The following is a 13,325-nucleotide window of genomic DNA, read 5'->3' as shown; positions in this document are numbered from 1 at the left end:
TTAAAAACATGAAAATAGAAAAAGGTTACATAAAAAAAGCTTATTAAACAACAAAAGAGGGACAAATTTGACCCTGTGGGTTCTTCAGAGTTAAATGTACATAGGGCTGATTTTTTAAACAAATTAATAAGAAAGAACTTGCTTTTTCAGCTTTTATTAACTCTGAACAAAGTCATTCAGCAAAAGACGAGTTCATGTTACAGTGTCAGCTGTTTAAATGAATTCTGGGAAATCAATTCTCAGTTGAGCTGTACAAAAATCACAGTATAACCCCCCCCTTTTTTTTAAACCTAAAAACAAAGCATCATAAATAATGATGGAATAAAAACAAAAAACAGTGCAGGTCCATATTAAGACGGCTGATAGCAGCTTGAGTGCACTGTGCCTTTGCACGGGCCGAACGGCAGGGAACCCTCTACACAGTCTTGCTCCGTTTGTGGCTCCTCCTTGCAAAGCAGTAGAAGATGAGGCAGAGGACAAAGATGGCGGCGCCTGCTCCCAGCAGGACCTTCTGTATGATGTCCAACATGTTGATCCGGCCAAGAAGTTCATTTTTAAACATGTCTGCGGTTTCGTCGTCTAAAGTCGCCGTCTGGGGAGGAAATGACGAGAAAAAGTTACAGCTTTCTGTCTGAAAAGTTCCGGTTTTCTTGACTTTTTTGTCTTTTTACCTCATTCATCCAAACTACAGGAAGTATCATGTAGTCTGAGATATTTTTAAAGAGTCTGTAAAACAAAACAGATTATTACAAGAGGTTTGACAACTAATAATTTAACAATTACATATAACCATTTGAATCACATTTGATACAGGCATTTCTGAGAGCTCCTAGCTCATTAGCATGATTCAAACCTTACTTGTGTAGAACTTGTGTAAAACCCATTGTGTAGAACTTGGTCCATGTTTTTGTTATCATTCCTTCCACTAGGAGCAGTAGAAGGGCTTTTCCTGCTCATTTCAAAATGGCTGCTTCCATGAAATCTCTAAAACACTTTTGACGGGAAATGTTTAGCTAATTTTCCAATGGTTAGGATATCTCATTTAGCGTTATTCATTTTTTTGCTAAATTTGTTGGTATTTAGAAATGTTAAAAATGTGTGGATTAAATTTGAGACAACTACCATTATAGAAAGCTAACTACAAAACTGACGTAAGCAAAAATCGTACCAAATCACCCGACAGATCAGAATCGATACCTTTAAAAAAAAATTGTTTCGCAAATATTGTTTGTGGATTTCACGGATCCACAAACAATTTCACCGCAGTGAAAGTGCAGTGGTTAGCGCTCTTGCCTCACAGCAAGAAGGCCCCCGGTTCAAGTCCCGGCTGAGGGACATGAAAAACAACATTTATGGGGGACCTTTCTGTGTGGAGTTTGCATGTTCTCCCCGTGCATGCGTGGGTTCTCTCCAGGATCTCCAGCTTCCTCCCACTGTCCAAAAACATGCTTCATAGGGTAATTGGCAACTCTAAATTGTCCATAGGGTGTGAGTGTGAGAGTGAACGGGTGTGTGACTGTGGACATTCTACCCTGCGACAGACTGGCGATCTGTCCAGGGCATCCCCTGCCTTCGCCCACAAGTAGCTGGGATAGGCTCCAGCAGCCCCGTGACCCCAAAAGGGAATAAACGGAATAGAAAATGAATGAATGAATGAATGTTTGTGGATTTCATCAAAGGGTTTAAAAAGATCATCCTTACCCCCCCTTAAACCTCTCCATTGCTGAGAGGTGGGAGCTTGGGGCCCGCCCAGCGTGTTTTTGTCATAGAACAGACGGACGGCTGGTCAGCACAGCTAAAAGTCCTCAAAGCTAAATCAGGGTCAATAACCAGCATGAGAGCATCAGAGAAGAGACTAGAGGGTAGTCGGGATCCAGACAAAAGTCGGGGCAGGCAAACGGACAGAAACAGAAGATCAGGTCTGGATACAATACTCTGCAATGCAGGCAGAGTGGCACACATCACACTGAGTTAGGCTCAGTACAATGCTTAACCCTCATGCTATCTTAGGCACTTTAATATTGGGAGTTGGGTCATCTAGACCCACTAGACAGTGCGCTGAACCTTTTTTCTTCAATGATTTGTGATCTTCATTGGTGTCCATGGATTACATGAAATCTTTCCACTTTTATCCACCTTTGTCATGGTAGGGAGAACACGTCAATGTAAGGGTGGGGTCATAGGATAGCACAAGGGCTATGTGTACTATGAGTGATTGCAAACGAGTCTGGTGTGGGGCATCCAGAAACTGTTTGCTCCTCATTCACAACGATATGAATAAAGAAATACTCAGAAATGCCATTTTAAACTTAATTTTCTTTACATCATCAGAAAGAAACCACAAGAACATGTTAAAAACTCCAACATAGGGATTTATTTTGGAAGAGATTTGAACACTTTTTTTTTAAAGAAATGTTATCTCTTTATCTTTGATGGTCTCTGCAGCACCTTTCTTTTATGAATATTTCAAATTTTTATCAAATAATTTCATGTGATTATGGATCCCCTCAACCAATATGGTACTGGTGTTTACAAATATTCAGAAAAGCCGAGCGACAAAAAACTTTTTATGAATATAATTGAGAAATGGTACAATTTTTTTTCATTACATGTGATAGTCTATTAAATATTAGATTTTCTGACTCAAAATACAAATAATTCATGTATTTCTCTTATCAAACAACGTTTTTTTGAAGATTACCTCCTGTTTTAAGGTGGAGACATCGTAACTACTAAACGTATATTTACAAATACTATTTTAAGGAGGTATGACTTACTTGACGACGTCTGATGGTCCATACATCATATTCACTTGAATTCTTTTGGCAAAGTTTAGAGTGAACCCGGTGATCTGGTGGAAATCAGGGGAGAGGTTTTGGTCAAGTTTGGCTGATGTTTGACTTCATTGCTGCAGAAGAACCTGTCCTACATACCGGTTCCACATCCAGGAAGGTTTTATGGTTTTCCGGATGCGGGTTGAGGCCCACCACACTCTCCCTCAGTATATCACTGCCAAGGAGGAAGTGAGGGAGAGAGATGTAGACGGGTGCGCCTATTTCCAAAGGAGAAAGCACATGAGCAGTTCAGACGGAGGAGCAGGTCACAGCGAAACTCTATCGCAACAAAAAGATAAATATACTTGACCTTGCTGACAGACGCTAAGTTCCAGAACTCCAGCCAAAGTGCAGTTTTTTGTGGTCTGCATGTTTTTGCAGAAGCATCTGTTGTCTGGGTTGACCACAGGGGAGGCCAGTGTGGACGGGAGGAGGGAGTAGCGGTACACATCTATCCCCTTCAGGTCCACCGTCTGCTCATAGCTGGCCGAGACGGACCTGAAGGCAACAAACGTGACATGTTACTCCAGATTAAACAATTCAGGGGATCTAATCTTCATCAACGTTGCTGTGCAGAAGATAAGTCTGTTATGCAAGCTTTGTACTTGAAAAAAAAAGTCCAAAGATCACGTCTCATGCGAGAAGAAAAGGAATTCACCTGCAAATGTCTGAAGAGAAGAAATAGAGCGGCGTCTCCTTGTCCAGAAAAGGAGCGAAGGACGACGCATCTGATGGAGAAAAGCAGTGAGATTTCTGCAGGTGAAGCTTCTGCAGCGTGAGGGTGGAGTAAACGTTCACACGTACCTGTCCCGTTGATCATGTCACAATAAGAGTCATTCCAAAAGCCCAGGTTGCTGAAGCACAAAAAACAACATTTCTGAGCACACAGATTTGATCTAGAACATTTAACCCCGGAGAACCCATGTAGTCAAAGATGGGCCTTTCCATTTTTATTTGTATGATTTTATTTCATTTAATTTTATCTTGTTTTTCTGGGGGCCTTTCTGTGTGGAGTTTGCATGTCCTCCACATGCGGGCATGGGTTTTTTCTGGTGACTCCGGCTTCCTCCCACCGTCCCAAATCATGTTACATAGGTTCATGGGTTACTCTAAATTGTCCAAAGGTGTGACTGTGAGTGTGTGATTGTGGCCCTGTGACGGACTAGCGACCTGTCCAAGGTGTACCCCGCCTTCCCCCACGAGTGGCCAGGATAGGCTCCAGCAGCCCGTGACCCCCAAAGGGACAAAACTGGTTTAGAATGAATTCATTTTATTTTCTTATTTTTTATTCCTTGGAAGAATGAATGGATGAATGAATGGAACTCAAGGAACAGTTCTGGTTAAACAATGGCAAATACATTAAACCATATATTCTATGTTTTTAAAATTATTTTTGTTTTTATTTTTAACCTTTGGCATCAGTTTTTTATTTAATTCAATTTGTTTTACTATTTCTTTATTTTTATTTTGGTTTTTTTATTTCAACTTTTTTGGCCTGCTATTTATTAATCTTATTTATTTATTTATCTTTGGCTGCTGTTTTTTTTTCTTTCTCTTTTTCCTATTTTTACTATTTCTTTTGAACCTTTTTTGGTATTTTTTATTATGGTGTTTTTACTTTTTTTCCACTGATTTTATTATGTTAAATTTTTGAAACAATCATTATTTTTGTATTTTATTTTTAAGGCCATTGTTGTTGGCGTTTTTTTTTTTCTTTATCTTTACTCTTTCTACTTACTACTCTTTTTTTATCTAATTATTTCTGTATTCAATTTTGTAGTTTTTATGTTTTGGTGTTTTTACTTTTTTGGCCACAGATTTTTTTTTTAATCATTATTTTTACCATTTATATTTCATAATTTTTTTGGCTGCTGTTAATTGCTGTTACCCAAAATACACAAACACAAAAATGTTAAATTAACTTTAAAAGCCCAGAAGAAAATTGTTCTTGGGTTCTCCAGAGTTAAAATGTGTTACAAAATGGAAAAATTAAGTAACTTAGAATTTTGAGCCAACCTGTTTCCCCTATACATGTCAATCTTTGACACTTTTGTGATGTCATCCTTGCCAGTGAAGACATTGTAGTAGCCATCATAAGTTCCATTGTACTACAAGAGAAAAAAAACGTGATTTTAACTATTTGAAGACCTTTTTGAATTGATTTCTTTCTCTCAGATGTCCTGATGTGACATTTACTCACAGGTGAGAAAAGACCCATCTGCATCCCGAACAGCAGAGGGTCTTTGTAGCCCCACAGCAGCTCCCGAACTGTCCGATTCTGGAACAAGGACGCCTTGTTCGCAGAGATCAGCAGTTCCAGCACATTGTGAGGAAGAAGAGAATACGCTCCCTGAAAAGATTTTTGGAAAAAAATTAGATTTATCTGAAAAACATTTCATTTTGTTTCATATTTACAACTTTTTTATCAATAAAACTGAATTTATTATTTTATATTCTTGTTACTTTACTTCTCACTCATACTTCTTTGGCAAAAAAAAAGCTTACCTGCTTTTTAAATATCTTAAATATCAAATCCTTCACAGTTTTTGAGATTTTGTCCAACACAATAACAAAAAAGCTTTTTTTTCTATTGATAATATTTGTTCAGACGTTTTTTTTTCTACTTGTCTGAAAGGATTTAAAGACAGACAGTTTAATCTTTGGAGATCACCTTTTCCACTGGTGAAAAGACACACAAACATGTAGCAAATCGTTTCCGTGTCTTCTTGTCAAGTGGGTTGCAGCTCACAAATAGGCCAAAGAGCAGCAGGGAGACTCAAACCCTGTCTGCTAGATTTACAGCTTCAAGGTAACGTCAGTCTTTTCAAGAAACCTTTCTAGTTTCAATTATTCCTTAAATATATTCAGTTCAATTTTATTTCTATAGCCCAATGTCACAACACTGTTTTCTTCACACCGGTAACAATATAGTGATTAAAGTAGCACGCATACTTTTAACACTCAAAAATAATAAAAGCATATTTTAAAAATACATAAATAATAGCTTGAAAAGGGGACATTAAACCACTCTTTTATGGTTTGCAAAAATAGTTTTACATGCATTGATTTTTTATTCACAAAGAAACTGTTTAGGAAACTAAGGTTTCACAGCACACAAAGTTAATTTGATGCAGGAGGAAAGAGAAGGGATTTACTAATGTGAAATGTCAAGAAACATAGATTTTCATCTAAATTATATGTTGTTAACCATAGGAGTGAAAGGGAAATCGACTATATATGCCGATATTTGGCGATACTTGCACCACGTTAACATTTGCAGTGGGGTCATCTGGACCCCACAAGATAGCACAAAGGTTAAATGCTAAACGTTCAGTCGGCCTTGCTGTGTTTGTTGTTATGAGACATGCACTACTTCGTTTTTGCTTAGCATGGGTACCGAACCGAAACTCTGCGCCACGTTGCATGTAAAAAAGCGGATTGGGGTGATTCGTAGAGGGCTGTAGATGAGATGAGAACGAGTGACACTTGAGATGTGTCGCGATACATCTCATATTGCCAGGCTCTTGCCAATACACACCCCTAACTGTTAACTGTCCTTTTTCTTTACATCTTTTTCCAAATTTGATAATTGCAGTGTGACAGAGTGGGAATCCCTTCTCACTGTGCATAATTTGCAATGTAAGCGCTGCAACAAATGATAAATGGGGATTCTAGGTTTAGATTATTAGACTATAATTCTTGTCCAATTTTTTTTTTAGGACTACAAGTAAAGAAGCGTCTAAAACTTGCATTACTCGAACATCCTAGTTTGCTCTAAGAGAAAAAAGTTATGCCATCAGGGTTTCTGTGGAATTTCTTTTAATAATAATGAGAACTTGCGATGATTTTGAGATTATTTATGGTAAGCTATTAAAAAACTGTTATTGTTTGTCTGGGGCATCTTCATGTACTTTATTGACGGTCCCTGCCTGCCTCTGCAGCTTCACATAACAGCAAACTCCTTTTCTGCACAGGTCTTGACTAGGCCTGCACAATATACCGCAAATTTATCGCAAATCCAGCTCTGCAATATGCATATCGCAAAAGACGGCAAATATCGCAATAAATCGTAAACCTTAAATATGCTAAAACAATCTTATGTCAGCTTGAACCATTTAATGAATCAAATAAATCCCTTTATGCATTTGACCAATCGGATGGAGTTCTATTACGTTAGATGTTTGTCACCTATGTCGAGGAATGACATTTGGAGTATAATTTTTAAACTGTTGCAATGTAATGGGAATGGTTATTTGGTTATTTTGATATTTGTTTATTTGTTTATATACCGCAAATTATATCGTTATCGCAATTTTAATCTCTAATATCGCACATCGCGAGTTTTCCTCATATCGTGCAGCCCTAGTCTTGACCATTAACTGTAATGGACTGAATGACCCCTCCTCTCGCGTTCCAAAAAGTAAGTATGCAAAATTGTTAATCCTGATTTTTTTTCTCCTTCATTTTATTTCTTCCTTTATTGCAAGTAATATAAATTATAAAGGGACAAATCAGATGCCTCTTTCAAAGCATGTGGTGCCCGCTGGCGGAATTTCAACTTCTAATTGCAGGTCATCTTATAGTTTTCATGAGAAGATGAGGTTAGTTAGTTTGTAGTTCTTTGCTTTTGTAGTTCTATAGACAAAAATCACTGAAATTTGATTTAAACAATCACTTGTTTTCTTTTTTTTTTTGGTTTTTATTGAAGCAATACGCTTCCGTAGTTGGCGTAGCTTTTCTTTAGGTAAAACATTTTAACATTATTATAATAATATGAATCCAGCCTCTCACAAGATAGTTTTGCTCTGCCTTCTTCACACTTTTAAAGACAGAATCTCCCTTTCAGACATCAAAAACAGACTATATTTAAATATCTTGGGGAAACTTTATTTAACTACTCTCGGTCAATATGGGAGGAAACCGCTGCAGTGTGAGCCAGGAAGCACTTGCAAGCTAATAATTACAAGCCTTATCTGAGTGAGGATAGATATTAGCCTGCCAGCGGCTTTTGTTGGGCCAAAAGGAGTGGAAAGAAATGTGACGCACTGTAAAACAGCAATAAGGAGGACTTTTCCACCAACGATATCACTCATCTGCACTGATTGTGCCGTTTGGTATTCAGGGATTGAAAGAAAGCACATCCTTTGGTTCCATTTTTGAAATGATTCATAACCTAAGGACTCCGAGACAAATCTGGATTCTAACCTAAAGAACTTTCTTTACACAGCTTGTTTCAGATGAGATACGCAGAAAGAACAACACAAGAGAGAGAAAGGATCACGGCCGATGAAGGATAGCCGTAAACTTGGGTTGAAACTTACAGCCACTCCAAGGTTGAGGCAGGAGATGTTGTCTGCCTCTGGTCCTACAGACATGGAGGGCTCAAAGATGGCACCTTGAGGCAGCAGGAACGAGACGGTGTCATTGAGGAGGAATGTGACGTTCTCCTTGGCAAGAAACCTTGTCCTGAAAATAGGAATTGCTCAGTCATCGTCCGACCCAAAGGAAGGGTTCAGTATTGTTGACGAAGAGGAGCTGGCTTACCCGTACGTGTAGGGTCCTTTTTCGACCAGCACCGGCTTGGCGCCCTGCTCCACCTCGCTTGGGTTCTGCACATCAAAGAACCAGAACTGCCGGTACACCTTTACTCCCGCAGCCGCCCAGTTGTCATAGGCTATGGTTCCGGGCTCGATGACGGCTTCCTATACCCCACAGACACAGACAATCTATTTTTAACACACCTCCAGACTGCCTGCAGGCCAGCAGCTCTCCCAATACTTCAAAAAAGGTGACTTGTCCTGCCTTTAAATGAAAAGAAACACTAAAAATGACTGATGGCGATGATTGATGAATCAAAGATAGGCGATCTCAGCTCTGAACCCTGCCCACACTTTGAAGCATCCTTCCAAACTGTGCGCCTCCTCGGTCACATTTCTCCTGATTCACCTTGATCTCACTCACACACTCCCATTCTGTCACTCTCTCTGCGCTCCGTGCCGGGCGGAAACCCAGCCCCCCCTTACCTTCTTCACCGTCTCCTCAATGATCATGTCCCCCACTGGGATGAGGATGCCTCCCAGGATGGTTACCACCGCTCCAAACACGGCTCCGGCGATCAGCCCGCACCTTCTGTTACAGCATCCCATGGCGGTGTGCGTTTTTATTCCCCCCCTCCTTCCAAGCGTGCGCCTCTCAGCCTGCCTGCTTCTATGTGCTGCTCGTCTGCGTCTCAGCTGCAAAGTCGGGCTGGACCATCAGGGGAGCTGACAGAGCTGCTGAGGCCGGAGGAAGGGGCACACGCCTCTCGCAGGGGCCCAAGAACACCTTTTAAATAGGTGAGGTTACATAATGACACGGCAGGTTAAAGGTCCAGGTGGGAGGAGTCACTCTGGCCAGGTGATAACAGCTGCTGTGGGCTGAGAAAAAGGGGTGATCACAGACTTATTGGGTTATTCGTCTTTAGATGATATTTAAGAAATCCTTCTACCAAAGGAATTTAAGTCAAAAATGTTCCTAATGTTGCCTTCATGAAGGGAACCCATTATTCAACTCACTGTGCACCAAGTTGCAAAACAGTATTTGTAATCTTGATTATACTTTTATGAGAGGCTTTAAAATTTGTTGTTCCTTGTCCCTGAAAGTTGTTTGTCTGTTATCTTGATTATTTTTGTGATAAACGGACGCACGTGGATTGTTTCGAGCTCGATGCTGCGGATTCACGTCCTTGTGGATCTCGTGAGATCCCTCCTCTGTCTCTGAGTGGTTTCGTTTGTTTCAAGGTTTTAACGCGGCCCTCCATAAATCCAAAAGTTGTGCTCGGTTGTTGATTTTCCCGCGCACGAAAGAGAACAAACAAATGAATAAAAGTGTGTTCATTAAACCTGTAATCAGTGAAGAGTGTATGAATCATTTGTATCTATAAATAAATGTGAAAAATACATTTTAATTGATTTAAAAATGCATGAAAACATAAATTTAAACCAGGCAGTTTAGTGGGCGGAGTTACGATTTTTGCAAACAGCCAAGAGAGTTTCTTAGAGAGCTATTGGGTTTTTAATTTTTTTTTTAACATATTCTAGTGGGCATTTTTTTTTCATATTAAGAATTTTTAGCTTCAAATTGCATGTCCAAGTATTTCTTTATTCAAATTGTTGTGAGTCGTGAGCAGACGACAAAAATGCTGTTGGAAAAAGAGCTTATTTGTGGTACGCTCGGCGGGCCAGAGACTCTCTGCTCCATGTAAACAGAGAGCTCTCAGCAATAGTACGCCAATGGTCCCGCCCACAAATCAGAGGCAAATTTCTAATGAACTGTTCCCGATCGGAAGAAACCATGACAGAAAGATCATCGGAGTGGTAATTTAATTCTCTCATCACTGAGGTTTCAGGATAAAAACAAATGTTTTAAGTGTATAAATAATTTATATAGATAAATAAATTTATATATCAGTATACACATTTGAATTTGTTTAAAATAGCATGGAAAAGTACATTTAAACTAAAAACTTCACCCATTCAGTTAAGTGGGCAGAGCTACAACTTTTGCAGACAGTAAAGTGAATTAATTAACCACTTTTACTTTACTTTGATGTAATGTTTTTGAACACCTGCAGGTCTGTGTTTTTCTGTACCAAAACCACCCAATAAAAACAAGACAAATGTAATTTTATTTTGAAGGACAAAACAGGAAGTACGTTTTATTATTTTATTTTTTAAGGTGAAGCTGGTCATCTGTTAGCAAAAACCCTTAAATAGTTTAATTTCCTATAGAAAAAAAGTATTTTCAGTTTTTAAACTGTTTAAATTTTAAATCTGTTTTGTGACAATAAAGAGTAGATAACAATTCAGGTTTTTTTTGCATTCATTGATAAAGTTTCAAACGTTTTCAGTGTGTATATATTTGTTATATGCTCTTGTGTTTTGGGCCAATTCCTTTTGGATTTATTCAATGAAGTTAATGTTCAGCACTAATGGCTGCTAAAGAGTTAGATCAAACTGAGGTCAAGTCAACCAGAAGTTTGTTTTGGAAAATTTGCAGTCCTTTTTTGTTTTTGTCTTTTCTAAAATGAGGCAAAAAGGCTTCTGTTGAACTAAAGATTGCTCTCTGAACAAACCATCTAAAAATACAATGCAGGGGTTAATTACATCATTCAATCATTCATTCATCTTCTTCCGTTTTTTCCCTTTCGGGGTCACGGGCTAACGGAGCCTATCCTGGCCACTTGTGGGCGAAGGCAGGGGACGCCCTGAACAGGTCGCCAGTCTGTCCCAGGGCCACATATCACACATCCATTCACACTCACACCTATGGACAATTTAGAGTTGCTAAATTGACCTCTGAAGCATGTTTCTGGACAGGGGGAGGAAGCCGGAGAAAACTCACGCATGCACGGGGAGAACATGCAAACTCCACACAATAAGGTCCCCCATTGATGTTCTTGTTCAGGTCCCCCAGCCAGGACTTAAACCGGGGGCTTTCTTGCTGTGAGGCAAGAGTGCTAACCACTGTTTCACCGTGCAGCCCGGGGGGTTAATTACATCATGAAATAATGGGTTTCATAGAATATTCTACCATTACAGTCATCAGTCTGGTTTCAAATCTAAGCTCAGAGTTTAGAGTAACTTTTAATAGCATGACTGTTGGCTTGGTCCTTTTTTAAGCTTGCTTGTTCTATTTTTGGCTGAATAAAGGAATCTCTGCTGGTGTAACAACGCCCCCTAGTAGTTAGTTGGTAAACTAGTCTGGCTTCGCTTAATTTTATTTTTAAAGTCGCTTCAATCTGGAAGTGAAGTCCTTAATTCCGGGCCTCTAGCGCTTATTAATCGCATAAATAAAAAAGATTTTATTCAGAGAAAATCATTTTCTTGAATGAATGTAGTAAAATCAATTGTTTCAGGTAAAAAGGTCTTAATAACTGAATGACTTTTCTTCTACCACAGCTACTACTTGCAGAAAAGGGAAGATTAACACCATGATGAGATGAGGAACATAATTTGCCATTTTGAAAACAGAATCTCCTTTGTGGTCCTTAGCTGTGTAATCCCGAACCAACCAAAGTGGGTCTTTCAGTTGCTGACTTTTTGTTTTGTGTGTGCTGTCATACCCTTTCTTATCAAGTCCAAGTAAGTTTTTTTTTAGAATTAAATATAATAAGACATTATGACTCTGTAAAATTTTTTAAACAAAATTTCCACTATTTGAGAGATTTTTGGCCTAAATCTGATCTGCTGTGAAGTTGGTTTGAAAACGTTTTTGTGACGTTACACGTCATTGCCGCTAGAGGGCGGCACCACCACCCTTCATGGACTCAGTCCTACAGAATGCGGCCTGCAAAACACGACGGGAATCAAACGATTACAAATTAGAAAGAATCAGAGAAAAGAAAAAGAAAAAATAGAATTTAAATACAACCAACTTGTCTATAATGTGAAACTCTATAACGCTCCAATTTTTCTTTTTTTTCTTTTAACAATAAATATTCAGTTCATAATTTCGCATTAAATCTTGTTTATGATCTAATAAAATAGACTTAAAAGGTCTTATTATCCCCGATAAAGTAAAAATGGCCCCTTCCTTCTGCTAGTTTGACATTAGCCTTTAGCTCAGGGGATGTTTCCTTTTATTGCAAACCTGGATAACAAAAGCAATCTTCCAGCACAGCATTAAAATGAAAAGGTCATCATGTCATGTTCACCTGCACTCCCCACGGGGGCCACTTCTGATATGAGAAAGGTGCAGAGAAATTGAAGCATGTTGTGTTTACATCACAAGGATTTGGGTGGAAAATTCCCAGATTACTGCAAGTGACAGGATTATTAGCTCCTGACTCAGTCTGCAGGTTAAATTATTTAAACCCCAAACAATGGATGTGTACACCTGGTTGAATGGAGGATCAGGTGTTGTTCCCACGGCAGCAAATCAAGGGAAACACAGACATTTATTAGTAAAGAATTCCTGCTGCAAAAGAAGTTTGTCCGTATTTTTTTAACTTAATCTTTTTATGTGCATTTTTTTAAGAAACTATGATAACTAATTAAAAAGTGTAAAAGTTGTGGGTGTGCTGGTTAATTGTGTGCGCTTCCAAAACGAGCTTCCGGTTGGCCTTCCATTTCACATTATGAGTCAAACTAATGTTGACTTGTCTGAATTTGAGGTTAACTTCTCAAATCAATAGAATGTGTTAAAAAAATCAGCCTTATGTATGGTTTTGAAGCATTTCAATTTAAAAATAATGATACATTAAATAATTTTGTCAAAAAATACGTTTTTTAAATGATGTTAAAGCAAAAGAAAAGCCTTGTTGTACTTAATTTAAAAATAAACATATTATTTGTGTCGGTTTTTAAGGACTAATAACGTAAGTGCAACAAAAAAAAGCACAAATAACAATAGCAACGATAATAATAATGATAGAAATCGTTGAGAAAGGCATGGACCTTTATTGTGAAGGAGTGAAGCGGAAGTGCTTGTGCGCAGCCGCGGTACAGCCTC

The 13,325-nt window shown here is 38.7% G+C and overlaps 1 protein-coding gene across 1 annotated transcript; it reads right to left on the bottom strand.

Annotated features, from left to right (window-relative positions):
• Nucleotides 1–138: 138 nt before the first annotated feature.
• cd36 (CD36 molecule) lies at nt 139–9,147 on the bottom strand. The gene is made up of 12 exons (XM_004083094.4): nt 8,858–9,147; nt 8,379–8,536; nt 8,156–8,300; nt 5,035–5,184; nt 4,851–4,942; nt 3,639–3,688; nt 3,493–3,562; nt 3,145–3,332; nt 2,934–3,052; nt 2,778–2,851; nt 672–726; nt 139–592 (listed from the first exon to the last, which is right to left on the bottom strand). The coding sequence occupies exons 1-12, from the start codon at nt 8,978–8,980 to the stop codon at nt 416–418; spliced, it is 1,401 nt and encodes a 466-aa protein (XP_004083142.1). The 5' UTR covers nt 8,981–9,147; the 3' UTR covers nt 139–415.
• Nucleotides 9,148–13,325: the final 4,178 nt, after the last annotated feature.

The sequence above is a fragment of the Oryzias latipes genome, chromosome 23, assembly GCF_002234675.1.
Source record: "Oryzias latipes chromosome 23, ASM223467v1".
NCBI classification, from domain to species: Eukaryota; Metazoa; Chordata; class Actinopteri; order Beloniformes; family Adrianichthyidae; genus Oryzias; species Oryzias latipes.
The sequence above is the reverse complement of the archived record's forward strand: the minus strand, read 5'-3'. Positions and strand labels throughout refer to the sequence as shown.